The sequence below is a fragment of the Cricetulus griseus genome, chromosome 4 (assembly GCF_003668045.3).
Source record: "Cricetulus griseus strain 17A/GY chromosome 4, alternate assembly CriGri-PICRH-1.0, whole genome shotgun sequence".
Lineage (NCBI taxonomy): Eukaryota > Metazoa > Chordata > Mammalia > Rodentia > Cricetidae > Cricetulus > Cricetulus griseus.
The window spans coordinates 53879426-53904552 of record NC_048597.1 but is presented as its reverse complement, the minus strand read 5'-3'; the positions used below and the strand labels follow the sequence as shown (position 1 = coordinate 53904552).

At 41.5% G+C, this 25127-nt stretch overlaps 1 protein-coding gene across 1 annotated transcript in view; it reads right to left on the bottom strand.

Annotated features, from left to right (window-relative positions):
* The window catches only part of Slc49a4 (solute carrier family 49 member 4), a 72989-nt gene that overhangs the window by 46235 nt on the left and 1627 nt on the right, over nt 1-25127 (bottom strand). Inside the window, 1 exon segment of the mRNA XM_027412766.2 lies at nt 8250-8343. Coding sequence (XP_027268567.1) covers nt 8250-8343 — 94 coding nt within the window.

Here is a 25127-nt window from a genome sequence, read left to right as displayed (position 1 = left end):
TTTCCTCCCCTCAAACCCTTGACTTTTTTTTTTTTTTTTTAAATACTGTAATGGCTAATCTTGGTTGTCAACTTGGCACACCTGGGAAGAGGGAATCTTTTTTTGTTTTTGTTTTGTTTTTCAAGACAGAGTTTCACTGTGTAACAGTCCTAAATGTCTTGGAACTTGCTTTGTAGACCAGGCTGGCCTCAAACTCACTGCCTCCCCAGTGCTGGGATTAAAGGTGTGTGCCACCAATGCCCGGCTTCAGAGGGAATCTTAATTGAAGAATTGCTTCCATCCAAGTGGCCTGTGGGCATGTCTGTGGGACATTTTCTGAATGGCTAATTGATGCAGGAGGACTCATCTACCATGGTGATGCCATCCCTGGGCAGGTGGTCTGAATTGTATAAAAAAGGTGATGAAGCAAGCCAGGAAGCAGTGCTCCTCGATGGTCTCCGCTTCAGCTTCTGCCATGAGCCCATGCTCTGACTTCTCCAAGTGATGGAGCTGAAAGAAGAAATTATCTTTCCTCCCCTACCCTGGTTTTGGTCAGTGTTTTATCAGGACCAAACTAGAACAAAAGCTTATATAATTTACAAGCTATCTAAAACACTTCCAATATACATTCTCTCATTTTGCATTTTATGATTTATTATGAAGCATAATATTTGAGATATTGATCTCAAAATATGAACTAACCCATCATCCTAATCCTAATCACAAGTGGCTGTTCCCCTTTGTGATTTCTTTACTGATTTTATGCTTAGGGGAAAAAAAGTCTTTGGAAACAAGATTTACTTTCCTTTCTTTAGTCTCATTTGAAATACCAATTTTTCAAACCTGTCAGGGATGTACCCTGATGCGAGCTGCTAAGGACGTGCTTTGTTTCTAATAGTAACAATTTTAAGAACAGATACACTCTAAACGATTCAACAAGCCCACTGACTCGTGTTTTCACTAAATTAGTAGGAACAACAGCTTTTAGCCTATTTCGTTCCTATAATCATTTTGGTGTGGATAAAATAAAATTTTAATTGCTTCTTTTGGTATTAAGAGGAAAAATATTCAAGACAAACCTGACTTTGAAGGAAAAAAGGAACAGGCATTTCCAACAGCCTTTGAAATACTCTTAAAACTGTGTTTCTGGGGCTGGAGAGATGGCTCAGAGGTTAGGAGCACTGGCTACTCTTCTAGAGGTCCTGAGTTCAATTCCCAGCAACCACTTGGTGGTTCACAACCATCTGTAATGAGATCTGGTGCCCCCTTCTGGCCTGCAGGGATACATGCAGGCAGAACATTGTATTTATAATAAATAAATAAATCCTTAAAGAAAACAAAAAAAAAAACAAAAAACAACCTGTGTTTTCTTCTTGGGGCAGAGTGTGGCTCCAGTGGTAGAGAGCGTGCCTAGAGACAAGCTGGGGATGAATTCCTAGAACTACATAAGCTGGGTGTGGTGGTGCACTTGGGAGGTGAAGTCAGGAGAACTCAATTGAGGGTCACCCTCAGGGATGACAGCCTGGGCTACACTACCCTTCCCAAGCCCAAAAGTCAAAGAAAAGCATTTATTTTATAATTATTTGTGTGTTGGGTGCATGTGTACCATGGCGTGTGTGTGGAGGTCAGAGGACAACTTGCAGTAATTGGCTCTTTTACCATGTGGTCCCGGGGATGGCAAGTCACCAATTGTGGCAGCAACTGCCTTTACCTGCTCAGCCATCTTGCTGGCCCTGAAATATTCTTAGTGACCCAACTCAAGCTACACTGAAAATCTCATCCACATCCATGATGTGATCCCACACAGGAGGGGGGAGGAAAGTAGGTGATCAGCTATGTTCGGGCTTTGTAGAGTTCTGACCTGGGGGATGGGACTTAGTACTTTTGGGGGAGGGGTTCAAGACAGGATTTCTCTGGGTAACAGCCCTGGCTGTCCTGGAACTCACAGAGATACACCTGTCTCTGCCTCCTGAATGCTGGGATTAAAGGTGTGTGTCACCATGCCTGGCTGTGTTTCATACAGTTACCTATATATGTACGCAAAGTTGAACAAGAAAAAAAAATAATATTTCTGTGTGATCCTGGGGGCCTGGGAATGACTAGAAATCATCAGGTCATAATGACAACAAAAGGGGGAAATGATGATGAGCCAAAGCTCTCATTTCCTATCCTCCTCCTCTAATGAAGACTCACCTCTCACCACTCCTACCATCAGTCTGGAATCTCAGCACCATGCAGAAATACTTAAAACCTGGCCCTAGGGCTTTAAGACTCAAATGGGGCAACTACAACTATAGAGTCTAACTATTTAAGATTTATTTTTGTGCCTGGTGGTAGTGGCACTCGAAGCAGATCTCTGTGAGTTCGAGGCCAGTCTGGTCTACAGAGTGAGTTCCAGGACAGGCTCCAAAGCTACAGAGATATCCTGTCTCTAAAATAAAAAAAAAAAGATTTATTTTTGTTTTATGAGTGTTTGCCCTGCTTTATGTATGTGTACTGTGTGTGCCTAGTGCCCACGGAGGCCAGGAGAGGGCGTCAGATCCCCGAGAACTGGAGTTACAGAAGATTCTGAGCAGCTATGTGGGAACTGAACCCAGGTCCTCTGAAGGAACAGCAGTGGTCTTAACTGCTGAGCTACCCCATCAGTCCCTATTGTCTAATTAGTAATCTGCCTAAAAGGCATTTATGAGATTGTACCACAGAATGGATCAGTGAGATGAAATTTACTGAACGGACTATTAAGTGAAGGTACTCTGCACTTAGGCAGGTAGTTCTTGAGCCTAAATAGGCATGAGATTACCTAACAGACCTTGTTAAAATTGTCTGTATTTTTCTGTAAGATCATTTATACTTATATATATGAAAAATATATTCATTTTTCTATTAGATGGTTCATATTTCTATATTGGGGAAATTTACATTCCCTCCTCTCTCTCATTATTCATAGTCCACATGCACAAAAAATGGTGTTTGAGCAACAGGGGTAAGTGTGAATAAAAGGTACTGGACAAAACCACCCCTTACACTGACCCTGGTATAAAGCTCATTAATTAGAACATCAATAGCCTTCGAGAATGCAGTGTTTCTAGTCCAAAGTCAAATTACCTTAGGTGCCTTTAGGTCCCTTAATGGTCACTTATTGTCCTCTTCCATATGTGACCTACTATCTTTGTGACCATTATGTAATTCCCTTAGAATGTACTGACTGCTAGTTCCCACCAACCAAAAGGCTAAGAATGCTGCATACTGCACCTGAGGCCTCGGTGAGATTTCTGTGAACTACCTACCTGATGTTTCCATTGATGTATTTGATACATGTGTCTTGATACATGATTTCTTTGCTCTGTACATAGAGTTTGTGTAACCTGAATCTATAGTACTAACCATGGCCATTTACTGATTCCAGAAAAAGTTCTTTCTTATCCTCTTTAAGAGTTGTTTTTCTTTGCCATTTAGTAAACACTTTAGTTTTACTTACTCAGTCAAAAAGGCAATGCTTTCCCCCCTGCTTCTGTTTTGTTTTGTCAACTTGATACAAGCTAGAGTCATTTGGAAAGAGGAACCTCAATTTTAGATAAAATGCCATCAGATTGCCTACAACCAAGTCTGTGGGACCTTTTCTTGATTAATGACTTATGTGGGAGCTCCCAGCCCACTGGAGTTGGTGCCATGCCTGGACAGATGGTCCTGGATGTTATAAGAAAGCAGGCTGTGCAAACCATGGGAGCAAGCCAGTAAACAAAGGCTTGCTCCTGCCTCCAGGTTCATACCTTGAATTCTTGTCCTGACTTTCCTCAGTGATGGACTGCAAGCTGTAAAATAAAATAAACCCTTTTCTCCCCAAGTTGCTTCTGGTCATGGTGTTTATCACAGCAACAGAAAGCAACCTAAGCCATAGTCACATGTGGTAGAACATTCCCAATAGTAAGAAAGAACATAAAACAAGAAGTAAATGTTTGCTTCTTTCCAGACCTGCAGTTCCTCGGCTCCTCCCCCAGAGACAACGGATAGCAATGGCCTTTCTAGGAACAGTCCTTGTCAAAGCTGTCACATACACTGTTGCCACTGTTTTCTAAGCAGAAGCACACTAAACAGACTTTCCTAAACCAAACTTCTTTGCTCAGAAGCACATTTTACAGACAGGCCACATCAGCACCTGCAAAACTTACTCTTTTCACAGCTGCAAACAAGCCCACAATCAACTGCACAGTCCTTTGTGGCTGGCAACTGGGTGAGTCCAGCCTTCTGCTATCACACACACACACACACACACACACACACACACACACACACACACGGTGGGCCCTGCCACTTGGTATAGCTTTGCATTTGGGCTAATTTTCTACAAATGCATATGGTAAAGACTGTGTACATTTTAAACCAGATATATTGCCCAAATGCCCTGAAAATGGGACACCCTAAGCTGCTCCAACACCAGCAATGCCAGATAGAGGGCTAATTATTTTTAACTTTATTTAACCATGACAGAAAGCTGACTTCTTTCTCAGTTTTGTCATCTGCATTTTAATGTCCACTATTGCTTGTCATGTCCCCTACCCATTTCCTATTGGGCTGCTACTTCTTTGTTGATTTGAAATAAGTACTTTCAACTAAAGGAATTGCCATTTGTCTTATTTGTTGTATTTCCTACTTTTTAACTTGTTTTTTGGCTTTGTTTGACAGTGTGGCTCATCACGAGACATTCTAAAGTTTTATGTCCTCAAATCCATTTCTTTTGTGGTTTTTAAGATTTGTGTCTTAGTTGGCAGGCCTTCCCCACTCTTGGCTTCTTTAAAAACAACCATTTTCTAACACCTTTACTGCTCGTTTTTTATGTTTAGGTCTTTGATCCAACAGGAATTTCCTAAAGTGGGAAGGCAAGCGTCTAGCTTTCTTCTCATTGTTGTTAGATAGTTATTCAGCTTCTAAAAGCCTTTGAGCAAACCACCTTTTCTACTACAGCCACTTAAAGATAATTTTGCCAGCTGCAAAGCATTTCACGATGGAGACTATTTCTGGAAAAACCTGTTTATCAGAACCACAGTCTCCAACTGTTTGACACGTTAGTAAATGCCATTTACTTTACACTGATGAGAATGACCCTGACTGGAAAGGAAACAAACACAGCACAGCACGTGTTAAGGGATGACTGGTACATCTGTGATTAAGGACAGAAATCCCTCAGCTAGTTCGTTCAGGGAGCATGCCACACAGTACTTCACACCATAATGTTCTGCCATTCAAGGCTGCAGAACATTTATAGCATCTTTTGGTTGCTGTTAGATTTGCTATCAGAGCTTAGGAGAAATGCTTTATAATCCATTACTTGAACCTCCCTTTTGATCTATGATGCTACCAAGAAAAAGTGGCAAAATACTTTTTCCTGAGTTTTCATCAGGACATTCAGATAAAATACATTAAATCCTGATAGTCCCAGGAGTTAAGATTTAAGATGTCAGGGTGCAAGGCACGGTTCCAACAGGCTGGGCCGGAACTCAAAAAGTTCCCTGTGAGACAGGCCCTCAAGACACAGAGTGCCAAATTCTTGTTTCAGTGATGTTTAAGCACATACTCTAGGTCTTTATTCCTTCCACAATGTCATATATGCTGAAAAGTATCAATCTAGCACATTTATCAGATAAAAATATAGGCTCTAATTACAGTATTTTCATTTTGAAAGCTGCATTGTGTGCTGTGAACACTGCTTAAAAATACTGTACGGACACACAGTATTTTATTCCTGGGGAAAACTTTCTTTACAGATGAACACAAGATTGAAAATTGAATTTATACCATCTTTTTAAGAAAGTTTTGATATCTCTGAATTCTGTTTCTCCATCCAGTCCACCCTGTCTTTATTCGAATTAATTTTTTTAATATGCATTGGTGTTCTGCCTACATGGATGTCTGTATGAGGGTGTTGGGTTCTCTAGAAATGGAGTTACAGACAGTTGTGAGCCACCACATGGGTGCTGGGAATTGAACCCAGGTCCTCTGGAAGAACAGCCAGTGTTCTTAACTGCTGAGCCATCTCTCCAGCCAGGCTAGTCACATTTCTTTATGAGTTCTAGTATCCTTTGTTCTATGTTTTTGGCCAAAATGCAGACTCAACTTTATTTCTAGAATCGTAACTGGGAAGGATGAGGAGGGCTGGGATGAAACAGCATAGGTGATCCAGAGCAGGATAAAAGCCAAAGACTGCTTGACATCTTCAGAGTGCCTTGATGATATCAACACTGAAATTGTATCTCAACACTGTGGATGCTTAAAAACAAAACAAATAACCCTGTAATGTTTTTAAAAATTAAGACCATGTCAAACACAATGAAGACCCAACTAAGGAAGGGTGGAAGTGACAGCCTTCCATGGGAGCCCACATGGTCTTCTCTGGCTTTTACAATACAAACTTTTGTATCTTAAGAGAATATACTTTGAAAATCAGAAACTGAACATTTATTTTTAAACTGTAAAGTTCTGTTCTATATGAAAGTCACCTTGTCACTAAAACCCACCTCCCCTCCTGTGTCCCCATCTCTGCTAAGGGAACCAAAAGCCATCTATCTACTCTAGGTATGCCTCAGAGCTCTGTCATCACACTTGCTCTCGTATATGTCATCCATCCCATTCCTGTAGTGATGTAGTATTTATGATCTAATAAAGCTTGCTTGAGGATTCAGAAAGCAAAGTCAGCTACAAGCTATAGAGGTCAGGCAATGGTGATACACACCTTTAATCCCAGCAGCCATAGAGCTAGGTATTGGTGGCACACACCTTTTATTCCAGGACTCAAGATTAAGAGGGAGATGGATCTCTGTTAGTTCCAGGCCAAACTGACTACTTGAAATGGATCTAGTCCTAAAAGAAATAGCCACAAAAAGATGATCTCAGCACTTGGGATCACATGCCTTTAATTCCAGCATTAGGGAGTTGGAGACAGGAGTGATATGGCTGGGCAGAGAAAGGAATATAAGGAAGAAAAGATAGAAACTGAGAGCCTTTTGCCTCTGAGGAGTTGTGGGGACAGGGTTACCATTTCAGCTGGGTAGAGGTAAGATCTACTGGCTTGGCTGCTTTGCTTCTTTGATGTTCAGCTTGAAGCTTAAAGCCCAATATCTGTGTCTGGGTCTTTTATTTATCCTGCTACACAATCCCATAGCTCCTCAAAGCCAGAAGTCATTCTGTATACCTCTCCTGCCCACATGGGCATTTCCAGCAGCAAGTTCTCCAAAACATAAACATAATTTCACCTTGTCATGCTGTCACCTTGTCATTGCTACCACAACATCCACCCACCATCCCCCCTGGACCTCTGACTTGTTTCCCAGCCGGTTTCCTCATTTTGCCCGTGACCTTTAGCTTCCCTGTGCCAATACAGCAGCCTGTAACCAGGACACACCAAGCTTAAAACCTCCAGTGGTTTCCTAGCTCAGAAAAAGCCCTGAACCTTTACAGGAGCTCACACAACCTTAAAGAATCCAATTCCACATTCACGTAGCACCTATCACTGCTTGGATCTTATGGTCTTTTTTAGGTCTTCCCGTACTTCCCCACAAAGCCACTCACCTGGTTCTAGCCATCCAGGCCTCCCTGCCAGGTGTGATCTTCTCTCTCCTACCATTCGCACCTGTGGTTCTCTCTGCACAATTAAAACCTCTTTATCCTACAGGGTAATTTATTATCTCCTCTATACCATTACCTCTATTTTAAAAATAATTTTAAGATTTATTTATTTTACTTTATGTGTATGAATGTTTTGCCTGCATGCACATATGTACACCATGTGCATACATACCTTTGGATCCCCTGGAACTGGGGTATACAGATGGTTGTGAGCTGCCATGTGGGTGTTAGGAACTGAACCCAGATCCTCTGCAAGAGCAACAAGTGCTCTTGACTTCTGAGTCATTTCTCCAGCCCCATTGTCTGTATTTTATGCACACACACACACACACACACACACACACACACACACACACAGAGAGAGAGAGAGAGAGAGAGAGAGAGAGAGAGAGAGAGAGAGAGAAATGTTATACTTAATTGTAGAATGCTATGCTTTCATTTTCTGATGGTTATTACAGCTCCTGGATAACAAGAAAATTCACTTGTTTTGTTGCATTTTTTAATTTTCACAACTGGTCCAGCATCTTCCATTACACAGAGTAAAAAGAACAAATGACCCTCTCATCACATTACCAGAGACTTACAATCGAGCATAAATAATACACTTGTAAGAAAAAATTAGAATTGTGGAAATGTCAAATAGGACTTACCTCCTCCTAAGGGTTAAGTCTGATACAGGTATGCACCTTAGACCAGTTCCCAAAACCACAAGAAGGGACGTCAGAAGCACGGTCACCCGCAAACCTAGGGAGGAAGACAGCATCAGGGTGAGTCCTGTTTCCTTTATGTAAGCCCAACACTAACTGAGATTCTTTTTATGTAATTGACCTAACATTACATTCTAACACAACAGCTCTTTTCCAATGCCCCAACACGAGAAGGGTAAAAAAACCACCTGTATACAGCAAAGTAGCTGGCTTTCACTTGAGTGGAAACCTGGAATGATCACAAAGGCAGAGGGGACCTATCCTTCTAACCATCCAAGTGAATGTCTGGAAGGTTTTATTCAAGCATCATACTAAAAGTAATAACTTTAAAAGATTATTTAAATTTTATATCTCAGGGATGTACACACACAAATAAAAATTAAATTAAATGTAAAAATTCCTGCTTTCAAATTCAAACTGCTAATAAGAACTACATTGTTGTTAAAAACTATTCTAAGGTAACAGATATATTAAGTGTTTTTCAAAAAAAGAAAAAACAATTGGCTAAAACTATATATTTTAGTTTATAATTGGTACATATTACTTATTTATTATGGGGATAGAAAGTAGACTTTACAACCCTCTGGTTATTCATACAGTGACTTTCAACTTATAAAATAATGTGTTGGGACTAGAGAGATGGCTCGAAGGTAAATGGTCGTTGCTTCTCTTGCAGAGGACAAAGGTTCAATTCCCATCCATGGTGGCTCACAACCAAGGGAATCAATGCCCTCTGTGAGAAACAGGGTTAGTGGCCACGTGCCTGCTTCCCTTCTCTCCCCTCCTCCCTGTGAAAGAAAAGTCCTCAAAAGAAGCTGTGACCAGGTGTGAATGAAAAACTCCTGGAAGGAGCTTCCACGTCTGTAGAGGCTGATGGACTCACTAGCATTTCGGGACTCTAGAGAGACTGGAGCAGGTTCAGAGAATAAGTACTTTAGCCTAGGATAGTTGTTAGCCTTCTGGGACAGCCATTTGTTGCCCCACTCTGTATCTGAACCTTGTGATAATAAATAAAAACCTCTTACAACCTATTGATTTAGCAGACCACTAGCGTGGCCAATGCTAAAGCTAAGAACGTCATCAGACAGCATCTAGACCTATAGAGCAGCTCTCCCGTCTCATGCCTGCCTCTCTGGTGTACTCACCAATGTATTTTAAAACTTGCCTTGATTTATGACTTTCTTTGTTCTGTGAAACTATACAAACTTCATGTAACTGCTTTCACATCAGAACCTGGAATTTAGGGTAACCTAAATCTGTGTTCCCAGGCCATGGTCATTCAGAAGGGCTTCAGAATAAACTATCTTACTCCTGGAGGAAGAGAGCTGCAGTTGTTACGTCAAACGTGCCTCTCGGGTCTCTTATTTTCCTTTTCCTTCCACTTTCCAAATCAGCCAATTGAGAGTGGATGGTGGATGAACCTTCCACAGTAGGACTAGCCAAATGCCCTCTTGTGTTAGAGATAAAAGATACATCGGCGGGCTGGAGAGATGGCTCAGAGGTTAAGAGCACCGACTGCTCTTCCAGAGGTCCTGAGTTCAATTTCCAGCAACCACATGATGGCTCACAACCATCTGTTATGAGATCTGGTGCCCTCTTCTGGTGTGCAGATATACATGGAAGCAGAATGTTGTATACATAATAAATAATAAAAAGAGAAAGAAAAAGAAAAAAAGATAATCGCCCATCTAGGTCATGCATGCTTGCTAGCCTGGTCTTGGTGATGGCACACCTTTATACAAATAAAAATTGCATGGCCAGGTTACTTTTGCTTTGTTCTCATGTTTTTGTGCAACTCTGAGAGTAAGACCAACATTATTCATTTCTAATACCTCTTCTGACTTCTGTAGGCACCAGGCATGCACAAACAAGGTGTATATACATATATACATGTGTGCAAAACATTCATGCACATGAGACAATAATATATTTACATGTAGTAAATAACATATTATAGAATTATAGTATGAATATGTTAGCACAGTATATATATGAAATGAAGCCATTAAAAAATTAAAATCAGAAGCAAGCAAGAAGTTGCAGAGGTAAGCTCCTTGCTGGGAAAGTCTGGGAATCTGAGTTCAATCCCCAGGACTTCTGACTGAGGGAGAGAATGAACTCCAGAAAAGTGTCTTCTAACTTCCACAAAAGACCACTCCCCATCTGTTGTATGGAAGCTTTACTTAGAGCAAGACTCCATTCTTGGAAGGTGTCCTGTAGCCATGGCAACTAGAGCAGAACAATTCAGCCAAGTCTTTGGTCATGGTAATGGAACTAGGTGTCAGGAAACCCTGGCTGGGACTTCAACTATTACTTCCCCTAGCTCTGGATACTAGCGATCTTGGGAGATGCTAAACTATATATGAATGATGCGAGAAGTTACTAAAACGGGACTCCATGATTGGCTTCCATGAGGCTCCCCAACCATGATGGGGCAGGCCTTGTGGTGATGGTGGCTGCCTCGGTGTCTCCCATGCCTGTAATGAAACCCTTGCCCGTGCCTGTACAAAAGTTCAGGAAGTCAGGCTGAACTTGGGTGAGACCATATTTTGTCTGCCTTTGGTGCCCATCTGGGGTGACTGGACATTAACTTGTGACTTCCCAAGAAAGGTTAACACAACTTCCCTTTCATATATGCATATACCAATAATGAAAATGGGGTGATGGTGGAATGGACACACTATTTGGCTTTGGCTGGCCAAGAACTTGCTGTATCCACCAGACTGGTCTTGAGCTCACAGAAATCCACCTGCCTCTGCCTCCTGGGTGCTGGGATTAAAGGTGTGTGTTACCATACCTGACAAGTTAAAAAAAATTTTTTTTAATTTAAATGGCTCAGAAATCTAGAAAATAATGTGGAACAATAGTTTTTCCTTAGTTTTATTTTTTAAAGACTTATTTATTTATTATGTACACAGTGTTCTGCCTGTATGCATGCCTGCAGGTCAGAAGAGGGCACCAGTTCTCATAACAGATGGTTGTGAGCCACCATGTGGTTGCTGGGAATTGAACTCAGGACCTCTGGAAGAGCAGTCAGTGCTCTTAACCTCTGAGCCATCTCTCCAACCCCTTTCCTTAGTATTATTAATAAGAGCAGTTATTTTCAAATGTGTGCCAATGACCAGCCACTTAAGTAAAAGGGCAACATACATACAAAGGTATGTGTGTGTATGTATGTATGTGTGTATATATATATATATATATATATATGTATGTATGTATAAACATGTATACGAATGAGGTGTCTGAGTTAAGTCAATTTCAACTGTCAACTTGACACAGCCTGGAGTCACCTGAGAAGGCAGCCTTAGCTGAGGGACTGTCTAGAATAGACTTGTCTGTGGGACAGTCTTGATTGTTAATTGATGGAGGAAGGTCCAGACCACTTCAGTCCAGCCTTTTCCTGGGCAAATATCCCTGGCCGCTATAAGGAAACATGAGGCAAAGAAACATGAGGCAAAGAGTGAGCCATAAAACAACCTTCCTCCAAGGTTTCTGTTTCAAGTTCCTGTTCTGGCTTCCCTTAACAATGGAATTGTAAGCCAAATAAATCCTCTCCTTCCCTAAGATTCTTTTGGTCATGGTTTTTGTCATAGCGACAGAATGAAAGAGAATACAAGGTAACCAAAAACACACATGATAACTCAGTAAGATGTACACTGTAAATACATAATGAAACACTATAACGGAACTACATCTACTTATGTTTGGAATGCTGTTCTTTAGTTCACACTGAACTACCATTACCTTAATGTCTGTGGCAGCCACATCATACAAGTCATGGCACAGGTCACCCCACATTCTTTCAAATATCTCCCAAATCCAACATCTGAAACTATGCCACAGAGAAAACAGAACTAAACAATGAAAAAAATTTTCAGGAAAAAGAATTAGTAGATGGTAGATGGATTAGATGGTTAAATGTTTGATTTTCAAATTTCTTCTGTGCTTCAACAAAATTGAAAGTCAACAAAATGATGATTATGCAGAACAAACATTGCAGGGAAAATAAATTTAAGATCCAGATCTGGCACATAAATGCCACACTGAGAATACTTAGTGATATGAATGGGGCAAACTTTATAATATTCTTATATAATCTGAATATGATTAATACAATTTGGCAGAAGGAACGCCATAGAGAATTGTGCTTCCTGGTAACAAGTAATGCATACATACTGCTCATTACTGCCTCTACTAACAGACACAGACTTGGAAAAGGCAGTATAGCCACAGGAAATAAGAGTGTAATTAATGAAAAATACACATACGGCCATAAATACCCTAAAACTGTAAGATAGTGTTCATTTAAAGTTATTCTGGGTACCCAGTGAGACACCAGAGTTTTATATTTCATATTGTACATGAGGCTTATCTTTTTCCTAAAGATTTTGCTTGTAATTATAGACTCAGCAATGAAGTGGTGGGCTTTGACGGTGCCATATGGGCCACATAACCCAGCTTTCCACTGCTACTGCCCAAGACATTCCTATGCAGCCTTGCTTTTTTTTAAAAAAAAAAAAAAAGACTTTATTTATTATGTATACAACATTCTGCTTCCATGTATATCTGCATACCAGAAGACGGCACCAGATCTTATAACGGATGGTTGTGAGCCACCATGTGGTTGCTGGGAATTGAACTTGGGACCTCTAGAAAGAGCAGTCAGTGCTCTTAACCTCTGAGCCATCTCTCCAGCCCAGCCTTGCTTTTAATCAAATATATGAAGCTGTAATAGCTTACATAAATGTAAGAATGAAGAGGTTGCAAAAAACTGACTATTAAAGCAATTTTGAATGGATACAGCATTGTTGTACAAACAGATAAACTACAGGCAGGTTTTTCTGTTTAATTGTTGCCAAGTATTACTTAATCTATCCCACTTAGAGTCTCCATCTTGAATGGGATGCTCTCTGTCTGTCACATACCTCAACAAGGCAGGACTCTCTAATTCCATTTAATCAGAGAGATATCAACCCATCCCAGGAAAAGAGATAATAAAGGATTCAGTGAAATGCAATAAAGAGATAAAATGCATACATGAATGGACCCCAAGAAATTACAACATGTGAGGGCAAAAACCACACAATGAAGAGTATGGTTAGAACACACTTGCAAAAGCAAACAATATTAAAATTAAAAGTAAAATTCTATCAAACATGGCATCTAGATACTTCAGGTAGATGAGATATGGAGACCCATTTGATATAGGGATGGAATTCTCCACAAACTTGTACTAACCATCAGGCTATGACACAAGAAAGCCAGAATTTTTTTTTGTGAAACAGAACTTGACAAATACCTGCAATGGAAAGTAAATTCAGGAGGCTGGAAAAATGGGTCAATAGTTAGGAGCAGCACTGACTACATTTCCAGCACCCACATTCACAGCACCCACATTGTAGCCCACAACTATCTGTGACATTATCTTCTGGTCTCTGGGGACACTGCATAGATATATGATATATATGCTATATATATCATATATCTCATACAGACATGGATGCAGACAAAATGCCCACACACATTAAAAAAAGGAGGGGGGCTGTATGTCTTTAATCCCAGCACTCAGGAGGTAGAGACAGGCAGATCTCCAATCTCCATGAGTTCAAGGCCAGCCTGGTCTACAGAGTGAGTTCCAGGACAGCCAGGGCTACATGGAGAAACCCTGTCTCCTAAAACCAATAAATAAATACAATAATCTTTCAAAAGTAAATTTAAAGATTTCTATAATTACACTATAGAAAAATACAAGTATTTAATAAAACAGAAACAAAGAATGCAGGTTAATTCAAGAATAGATTGCAGGGACAAAGTTCATGTGGTGAGAGCCTGCTTGTCCAGGGGCCTCCTTTTCATCGGGTGGAGGGAAGACACACTGCTGCTGGCTGCCAAGCCTCTCCTGCCATCACACCAACCAACCATGGATACTATCAGGATAATGAGACCATGCCTGCTTATCCTGCTTACAATAGTGACACATGAGATTCAAAATCCATAGGTCATCCTTAGCCCACTATATGTCTATCTATATATCCTTTAATCCATTGTCTCTGAAATCTAACTCTGGAAGTCTTGTCACTGTGTCTTCTGGAGGGTTCAGCACAATCAATGGGACCCAACCCTCGAAAGCGCTTCTCTGACGGGTCTCTCCACCTTCTCTTCCTATAGTGGCTCACAGCGTAGGATGTGGCTTCCACTGCCACTTCCTACACATACAACCTTTTCTATCTTAAAGCTCTCCAGTCTTCTTTCTCTCGTGCATTTTAGGATTCTCTGTTATCAGCTGGACAGTGGTGGTGCATGCCTTTAATCCTAGCAATTGGGAGGCAGACACAGGTGGATCAATGAGTTCAAGGCCAGCCTGGTCTACAAAGTGAGTTCTTGGACAATCAGAGCTACACAGAGAAACCCTGTCTCAAAAAAAAAAAAAAAAAAAAAAAAAAAAAGGAGGAGGAGGAGGAGGAGGAAAAGATTCTCTGTTATCACTAGCCTTGTATGTTTTGATGTAGTTTTCTTCTGCTGGGATTCCTAGATATACAGGAATTGAAAAATCAGACTTGAAAACTTTTCTTCCATTATTTCTTTCAAAATGTTTTTTCTATCACCTCATTTTATTTTTTATCCCTTTACCTTGCCCACCTTATTCTGAGATTCCAACCACATGTATACCAGGCCATTTTAAATGGTCTCAGAAATCACTGAGCCCCAGTACAGTATTTTTTTGGGGGGGAGGGTGAGACAGGGTTTCTTTGTGTAGCTTTGGAACCTGTCCTGGAACTCACTTTGTAGATCAGCCTGGACTCAAACTCACAGAGATCCACCTGCCTCTGCTTTCTGAGTGCTAAGAATTAAAGGCATGCACCACTACTGCCTGACAGCCCAGTACATTATTTTTTTTTAAATCTTAGAAACTAAGTAAACTTTTCAACTCTGGTAGTTTAATGTTGGCCTTTTAATGCTTTTTCTATTTCTCCTTAACACAGTCAATCTTTCTTCCATCTTCTAAAGCACATATGGGGCATATTTATAACAGTTTTCCCAATCTGGCTGTCATGGGCTTATACCATGTACAGGTTTCAGAACCATTTTTTTCTGCCTTCTCTTTTAGAGTGTTTTGTTTTTTCTTCTCCAGCCTTTGGATGTTTTCTCAGTTCAAATACCCCTCCGAGTCTTCTTCTTTTCAATGGCCTCTTTAATTTTTCTTTTAATTTTTTTTACATTTATACTGTGTGGCTGTGGATGCACCTGTGTAGGCTGGAGGAGGACAACTTGCAGTAGTTCTCATTTTTCACCATGAGAGTTCCAGGGATTAAACTCGGGTTGTCAAGCATGGCAGCAGGTACCCTTACCTGCTGAGCCATCTCACTAGCCTAAGAGCATGCCAGGTTATAACTGTCCTGTTGTTTTGAGACAGCCCCATGGAATCCATGTAGGCTAGGAGCCAAATGAGGCAGAGGACAATCCTGAACTCCTGCTCCTCCTGTTCCCACCTCCACAGTGGTGGGGCTGGAGATCAAACCCAGGGAGTGTGGCATGATAGGTGGGCACCCTACCAGCTGTGCTACATTGCCAACACTGAATTCATAACTGAGGCTTTAACTTAGGAAAAGGATGGCATCTCCATTTTTGCACTGCTACATGGGATTCTCTCCCTGGAGCAAGATGAAGCCATTATAAGGACCATTGCTGTGTCCAGTCCTTCAGTGTTCGACATCCATGTTTCATGTACTTTTTGTTTTGTTTTAGTGAAAATCCAGTTCCTGATTGTCCATCAGGCTCTATTAGTTACTTTTCTGTGACTTTGATGAAATACCATGACCAAGGCAACTTATAGAAGGACCTGTTTGGTTTATGGTTCCAGAGGGTCTGAGTACAAAATGACAGGAACAGCATGGAAGTTGGCAACAGGAGCAGGAAGCTGAGAGGCCACATCTTTAACAAGCATGAAGCAGAAAGCAGACTGGAAATGGGATGAAGCCTTAAACTCGAAGCTCATCCCCAGCTATGTACTTCCTCCACCAAGGCTCTCCATGACCTCTCCAAACAGCAGCACTACCAACGGCTCCAACACCTGAACCTATGGGGAACACTCCCAGTTCAGGCCTCCACACTTGCTCCCTGGCACCCATGGTCTCATGGCGATATCATAATGCAAAACACATTTAGTCCAACTTCGAAAGTGCCCATAGTCTTTCATAGCTTCAGCACTTTTTAAAAGTGTCTTCTGAGAGCCGGGCGTTGGTGGCGCACACCTTTAATCCCAGCACTCGGGAGGCGGAGGCAGGAGTTCGAGACCAAGCTGGTCTACAAGAGCTAGTTCCAGGACAGCCTCCAAAGCCACAGAGAAACCCTGTCTCAAAAAAAAAAAAAAAAAATGTCTTCTGAGACTAAGGTAATCTGTTAATTGTAACCCTCTGTAAAATCAAAACTTTTATCACAAACTTACGCTATTTAACAGCACAGAATGTAGATCGCCAGATCAAAAAGGAGGATGGAAAGCACAGTGAGGAAATACTGGCCAAAGCAAGACCAGAAGCCACCAATGCAAACACAAGTTCTGTAGCTCATGTCTGCTGTCAAAGGGCTCGGGTGACTGCCATCTCTGCTGCCTATGACATCATCTCTCTTGGGTTGGTTCAATCCCCTATGTGCAGCTCTTCTTGGTAGGTATCCCATGGCTCCAGCAACCAACATCTTGGGGTCCCCACTGAAACCTAGATTTGGTCTTCACAGCTTCACTCAGTGGCCTCTCAGGGCCTTCATGCAGAGATAGAAACCCTGCTGCCCTAAGCTGCCTAGCCTCTACAGTTCTCTTAAGACCTTGGGGAAATAATCCACATTCTCTTCATTCTTGTATCCTTCATGCCTCTAAAACCATGACCGTGTGGACTGACAAGTTGTACTGTCAGCTTGGAGTGGATCCTCAGCCCCTGGAACCACATCAGCAGCAGTTTCTGTTTGCAGTTGCTTTCTAGGAACAGAACACTCATGAGGCCTTTTCCTTAGGCTAGGTGGAAGCTCAGCTGGGTGGGGTCTTGTCCTAGGAGCACCCTTCCCTTAGTCCCTTAGGGCAGAGCCAGCCTTTCCTCAACACCTTAATCTCCTTAAAAAATTCCAGCGTCTCCCTGCACAAGCCTTGGCTGTAACTAGTGTTTCTTCTCTCCCGACTGTACAGTTTGTATTTCTTTTTGCCCCTCTTGCTCCTTTTCACTGTAGACCTGCCTAAGCCCTATCATAACAACCACAGATCCAACATGGTTATCTCGAAATTTCCTCCACCAAATAAATTAGTCCATCATGTTTCAATTTAGTCCCAACTAAGTTCTTGTGACATGGACAGAGAAGACAACCAGACTCTTTGCCAAATTATCACAGGTTTAGACTCTTGCCTATTTGCTGGTAAAGTCCTTGCTTCTCCCTGGAACCTCTTGAGCTGAGCCTCCATAATCTGCTTTGTTCTCAGTCCTGCTGTCTTCCAGGCTCCTACGAGGGCAGCCCATTAAACTGTGCTCAGCATTCAACCACTTTTCTAATCCAAAGTTCCAAAGTCTTCCACATTCCTCCAAAGACAACATAGGTTCTTCACAGTCAACAGCCCATTCTCTGGTCTGAACGCCAGTCCTGGTTACTCTCTGTTGCTGTGATGGAAGAGTTTATTTGGTCTTACTGTTCAGAGGGGAAGAGTCCACCAAGGCAGGAAAGCACAACAGCAAGCGGCAAAACATGGTAGCAGGAAACAGGAAGTAGAGAGTGAATTGGAAGTGAGGTGAGGCTTTACATTGTCAAAGCCCACACTCAATGATGTACTTCCTCCAGCAAGGCTGCACCTTCCCTTAATCTTGACAAATAGTGCCACTGACTAGGAATGAAGTGTTCAAATGCCTGAGCCTATGGGGGCATTTCTAAATCCAAAGCAGTCTTTGTTCTATTTGATCTGAGGTAATACCAACTACTCCTCATTGTGGTTGTTAACAGACCACTACACACATGCCTCAACATCACTTATCCTCGATGTCTAGAGAGACATGATTCATTACTACTCAACACAACACCCCTTTCTCAGATCCTTTCAATATCTGCTAAATAATGCTTTCATCTCACCTCTCAGTTCTCTGACCTACTATTGTGCTGGCTAGTTTTTTTGTTCACTTGACACAAGCCATAGTCATACAGGAGGAGGGAACCTCAATTGAGAAGATGCCTTCATAAGATCTGGCTGTAGGCAAATCTGTTAGGCATTTTTAAATTAGTGATTAATGTAAGAAGGCCCAGTCCATTGTGGATGGGACCTTCCTAGGCTGGTAGTTCTGGATTCTATAAAAAGTAGGCTGAGGGCTGGAGAGATGGCTCAGAGGTTAAGCGCACTGACTGTTCTTCCAGAAGTCCTGAGTTCAATTCCCAGCAACCATGTGGTAGCTCACAACCATCTATAATGAGATTTGGTCTTCACAGCTTCACCGTAACTAAGACAACCATCTACTCTCTTGGCTACATTCTGCCTTTATTTTTTACAAAATTATATCCATAACATAATCTGAATTACAAGTACCTGGTTTTTCAATCATGACTTCTCTTTCCCACACAGTCCCTTTCAAACAACTGTGACAAAATTTTTTCTTCTTTATCTAAGGATGCTTTCTTTCTTCTTGACTCAGCTTATAGTTCATGGTCTCTTTTTACATAACTTTCAACATAACCCTTTATTCTTGGCATGAACTTTTTTGGTCCTATTCACACCCCCACATACACACACAAGCACATGTGGGTACACATACATGCCTGAGCACGTCCAAAAGAACAAGGTAAAGGAAAACGGACAACTACTCTGAATAATCTCACTTCAAATTAATAATCAATCATGTAGAGCTTCCATGCTGAAACAATCCATCAACTTCTAATTGAAGTGTTCTGCAATTCCCTAGAAAGTGTGGTGGTTTGAATAAAAATGCCCCCCATAGGTCCATAGGGAGTGGCACAATTAGGAAGTGTGGTCCTTTTAAAGTAGGTGTGGCCTTGCTGGAGGAAGTGTGTTACAGGGGGTGGGCTTTGAGGTTTCAGACGCTCAAGCCAGGCCTAGTGGCTCACTATCTTCCTGCTGCCTGCCAATCCTGGTGTAGAAATCTCAGCTCCTTCACCAGCATCATGTCTGCCTGCTTTTTGCTGCTATGCTTTCTACCATGATGATAATGGACTAAATTTCTGAAACTGTAAGCCAGCCCCAATTAAATGTTTTCTTTTACAAAGTTTCCATGGTCATAGTACCTCTTCACAACAATAGAAACCCTAAGACAATAAGTTATTATCTCTCTAATAACTGTTCCCTTATCCTCATTCATCAAGTAATAATTTGTTTCTAATTTTCTGCTACATAGGAGCAAAAAACAAAACAAAAAAACAAGCAAACAAACAAAAAACAAAAACCACCACCTATTACCTGCATCTATTTGATATATACATCTGGTCTTCTATTACAGGTAAGAATTAAATGTCAATGCTCCTAAGGCCAACTAGTCTATCTATGTTGTGAAGAATATATCCCATCATGCTTATCCAACAGCATGGTTACATCAATTTGTCTCCTTCCAGCATCTACTTTTCCCTTCCTCATGTATCCATAACACGGTATTACTGAAATATGCTTTAAGTTCATTTACTGAAAACAAGAAAATCTGGCCAGGTGTTGTGGCTCACGACTTTAATCCCAGCACTCAGGAGGCAGAGGCAGGCAGATCTCTGTGAGTTTGAGGACAGCCTGATCTACAGATCGAGTGCTAGGATAGGCTCCAAAGCTACACAGAGAAACCCTGTCTCAGGAAAAAAAAAAAAAGAAGAAGCCCTTTATTTGGGCTGGAGAGATGGCTAAGTGGTTAAGAGCACTGGCTGCTATTCCTGAGGACTTGAGTTCAATTCCCAGAACCCACATCAGGCAGCTTACAACTGCCTGTAACCTCAGCTCCAGGGGATCTCACATCTCTGACCTTTGACCTTTGTGGGCACTCGTATGCATGTTCACATAACCCCCATATACACATAATTAAAATAATAAGTATTAAAAAAAAGAGAAAAGAACATTCTTAGTGCTACATTTCCTCTGGCTCTTGCTCAAATTCTCTTTTGCCCTTTATGTTATGACTTCTTGAAAGACATGTCCACATTCACTGTCTCCAATTCTTCCTTCCCATTTTATTCTTACCTTACCCCACTACTCCAATGAAGCCATCCTTTCAAAAGACAACAAAGGTCTTCATGTTGCTAAATTCAAGGCTCTATTCTGTCCTTACTTGTGGGTTCACTTTTCTTCCCCAACCCTCATAATAAAGGGATGTCCCAGGTCCAATCCTATTGAACCTCAATCCCCATCTCCTTCCACAGATATCTAACCAATCCCAGAACTTTAAATTCCATTATAGCTAATTCTATATGCATCTTTCAGGTTCTTCACTGAACTCCTTATTTATATTTCCAACTTCATGAATATATCCAACTCTAACAGGCATTTCAAATCCTTAATCTTCATGCCATTTACCTTAAAATAATACATTCATTGTGTGTGTGTGTGTGTGTGTGTGTGTGTGTGTGTGTGTGTGTGTGTAAAGGTCTCACTATAAGGTAACACTAGCTGGCCTGGAAATCCCTATGTAAAGCAGGCTAGCCTCAAACTCACAGAAAACAAACTACCTCAGCCTCCCCAATGTGGGAAATAAGTGTGCCACTCCTAGCCTCCCTTCCATAATCTTAAATATCCCAGTAAATCAAAATTCTATTCTCCCTGTTACTAGAAAGTTAAGAAATGTATTAGCCTTCTCTTTTCCTTCACATGCTATACCCAACTCATCAACAATGCTGGTGAGTCTACTTTCAACACTCACGTCCAGTCTTATCTCTCCTCAAACTCCACTGCTACACCTGGGCTGGAAGCCAGCCTTGACCAGGTCTCCCACGTGGACTTTCCTACTAGCCTAAGACGTCTTCCTGCTTCCGCATTCATAATCAGGATAACATCAGAGTCATCTCTACTCCTCTCTTCCTTCAAAGCCTCATGACCAAGCTCACTCCTAAGAGCCAATGTCCTTACAGTGGCTGATGAGGCCCAGCCTGAGCCAGCCTCTGTAGTTCTCTGACGTCATCTCTCTACAATTTTTCTCACTGGGCTACTCTTGCCTCAAAGGCCTTACAGCTCCTTCTGGATGGAGTATGACAAACAAGTCAGGATCTTTGTCATTGCCATTCTGTTTCTTCAGACATTCTTGCCCAGCATTGACAGGCCGGGCTTCCCTCTTCCTTCAGGCATCTATTCACACACACCTTCCATGTGAGGCCAGTGGGGCAGTTTACACAAACCAGAACACATCAGATGACACCCTATTGCATGCCCTTCGTCCTCTACTGCTCTTTATTTTTCTCCAAAGCCTGAGAAGCCTCTTTGCTTCTCAGTCCTCTGACTAGATGAAGACTCTGGGAGCCTCTAGTCCCAGCTCCCTTAGCATATTGCTATTTCCTTAATCATTCTTTGGCTTGCTTTCCAGGGTGCACGGGCTTGGCACCCCTATTATCTCACTGCTGGGGGATGGAAAGGGGTGGAAAGGTACAACACTCGGTCCAGGAAGATAACAGGGCTTCTAGGCTAAGCAGACAGAACTGCACACCTCCCCGTGAGCAAGCCACTAAAAGAGAGAACTTGCTGTGTGTGGGTACAGTTGGGACACCAACATTATGAAAGTATATTAACTGCTCCCACTGAAAAGGGGAACTATTTCTAAAAGAGAGAACTTTTGGGATGGTCACATATGTGTACAGTGTGTATTCTGGGGATCCAAACTCTGGTACTCACTCCCCAGCCCATGGAAGAGATCTTAAATTCATTTTTGTATTGCTTCAACCAATGGAAAATACAAAATTAAATTTACCATACGGTTATTGAAACTATGAAGTAATCCCAAAAGCAACTTATTTTCTGAAGGGAATAATTTCTAATGTAGACACCCTTGGATGATAGATGCACTCATGGTAGGTAGAGAAAAAACTGATATTCTGTAACACAAAAGCAAGATTAGCTAACCTAAGAAAATAACATTAAAATACTATTGGAGAAAAAAAATAAGTTAAAAGAAACTACAAAACAGCATTTTGTTCTATTAAGCAAAAAATTATTATAATTTTGGATTGTTTTGGACTGAGTTCCTACACTAAAAAACCAACAGACCAGACCAAAACAAAATAGAGTTGTCATAGTTAAAACACAGGAAAGGCTTTATTTCAGCTTACAACTCTCAACTCATAGTCCATCACTAAGGGAAGTCAGGGCAGGAACTCAAACAGAGCAGGAACTTGGAGAGAGAAACTGAAGCAGAGGCCATGGAGGAATGCTGCTCTCTGGCTGCTTCTCATGGCTTTCTCAGGCTGCTCTCTTACAGCACTCAGGACCACCACTCACAGGAGGCTCTGTCCATAGTGAACTGTGCCTACACACATCAATCATCAATGAGGAAAATGCACCACAGGGGCTGGAGAGATGGCTCCGCAGTTAAGAGCATACATTGTTGTTGCAGAGTTTGATTCCCAGCACCCAAATCAGACAGCTCACAAATAAGTAGTGTAACTCCAGTGTCAGGAAATGACTTTGACCTCCTCGGGTATGTACTCGTGTACACACACACACACAAAGAAATTATTATTATTATTAATTTTTTAAGAGAAAGACAATATACCAAAGGCTTGAGTACAGGTCAATCCTATGGGGAGACATTTTTCTCTAGAAGGATTCTTTTTTCCCAGATGACTTCAAGTTCTATCAATTTGACATTAAAAACTAGCCAGCCTAAGAGTCATTCATGCTAAAATTAAATTAAAATTTTAAGGAAGTGGATAAATCCCCAAACACACCAGTCTTTTCCTGAACAGATTTCTAGTAAGTGAGTATCCTAAAGAAGTCTCTTCTGCTTTAACATAAATGTGGCCACGAGCCATCTGGTATTAACCACTGTGTTCCTCCTGTGTTCTTGTTGATACCCATAAAACCCAGTGTTCTCAGTGGGTGTGCTCATCCTATTGTGTAGAATGGAGAGCATCTCACTCATTGATCACAGGTCAAAAATCAGTAAGGCTGTAATTAAGCCTTTCCTAATTTTGTTTTCTTTGGTTTATTGGGGGGGGGTAATGTGAACACCTGTGTTTGCAGGTGCATTGGTGGCCAGAGAAGTACATTGGGTACCTTCCTCTATCACTTTCCATGTTTGTTTAAGATAGTCTTTTATTGAATCAGAAGTTCACTGGAGCTTGGGGGACCCTCCTATCTTGGAGGCCATGCTCAGCTTTTACATGGGTGCTTGGGGATTTGAACTCAGGTCCATTTGCATTCACAACAAGTATGCCTACTCACTGAACCATCTTCTCAATTCCTTAATTGTTGCTTTTTGATGAATTTTTTTTTTTTTTTTTTTTTTGGTTTTGGTTTTGGTTTTTCGAGAGACAGGCTTTCTCTGCAGCTTTGGAGGCTGTCCTGGAACTAGCTCTTGTAGATCAGGCTGGTCCCGAACTCACAGAGATCCACCTGCCTCTGCCTTCCAAGTGCTGGGATTAAAGGCATCACACCACCCAGCACAAGCTAGATTTTTGCAGAAGTGATCATGGCAGTCAGCAGGTTGTTAAGGGAAATAATAGATTGTTTCAATATTTCTCTAGGTCATTCTGTTTCAGACAGCAAGTAAAGTCGCGCTTGGCAAATAGACAGTAAAGCAGTGCTTTAAGTAAGTCACTAGATAAATCAGTAGCTAATAATTGGTCTTTTCTATCTTATTCTACTTCAAGTGCTGTTTGGAATTCTCTGCCACATGCCTGCTCTTCCTATAAGTCCAGAATCGGTGAGTCGATTCCATCACTACGCACCTCTTATTGCTGGCATATTCTTCACGCCACAGTTACATCATAATTCTCCCTTTTAGAACTATACACATTAAGTCTACCACTCTTTTACTTGATCTCCACATATTCTATGTTCTGTCTCAGTTGTTTTGAAGCTTCATCTTAAATTTCATGATTTATATTTACTACCCACCATCATTCTAGTCACACAACCCTTACAGTCATTCCAGTTTGCCAAGTGACCTTCTTAAAAAGAAAAATAAAAATCAATACACAGGACTTAATACAAGTGCAGAACATAGCAAAGTACTTTTTCCTTTTCTTTTGGACACTATCCTCCAGTGCTTAGCCCTGCCCTTGCTTTTTGAGCATCTATTACACATATTGATCATGAACGTATTCAGTTATCAATTTTGTTATCTCTTCCTTGTGGGCTCCTGTGAGGGAATTATCTGGATGGGAGCGAGCACAGCTGGATTTTGTTCCTTCAGTAACAAATAGTTAGAGTGCTATGTCACACAGGACAATCACAGCTCCACACCAAACTATGTTCCACTTTTACTTCACTCAGAACGTTTGTGTCCACTCAGATTCCTCTGTTGAAATCCTACTCCCAGCAAAGTGATTGGACTAAAAAGTGGGACTTGGGGGACCTAACAGGTCGTTAGGGCAGGGTCTGTACAAATAGGCTTAATTCCTTACCAAGGAGATCCCTGGCCATTTCCCTTGAGAGATTACAAACTAAAGAGCACTGAGCTGGGCGTTGGTGGCACACGCCTTTAATCCCAGCACTCGGGAGGCAGAGGTAGATGGATGTCTGTGAGTTCGAGATCAGTCTGGTCTACAAGACCTAGTTCCAGGACAGCCTCCAAAGCCTTAGAGAAACCCTGTCTCGGAAAAAAAAAAAAGAAAAGAAAAGAAAAGAAAAGAAAAGAAAAGAAAAGAGCACTGTGTGGA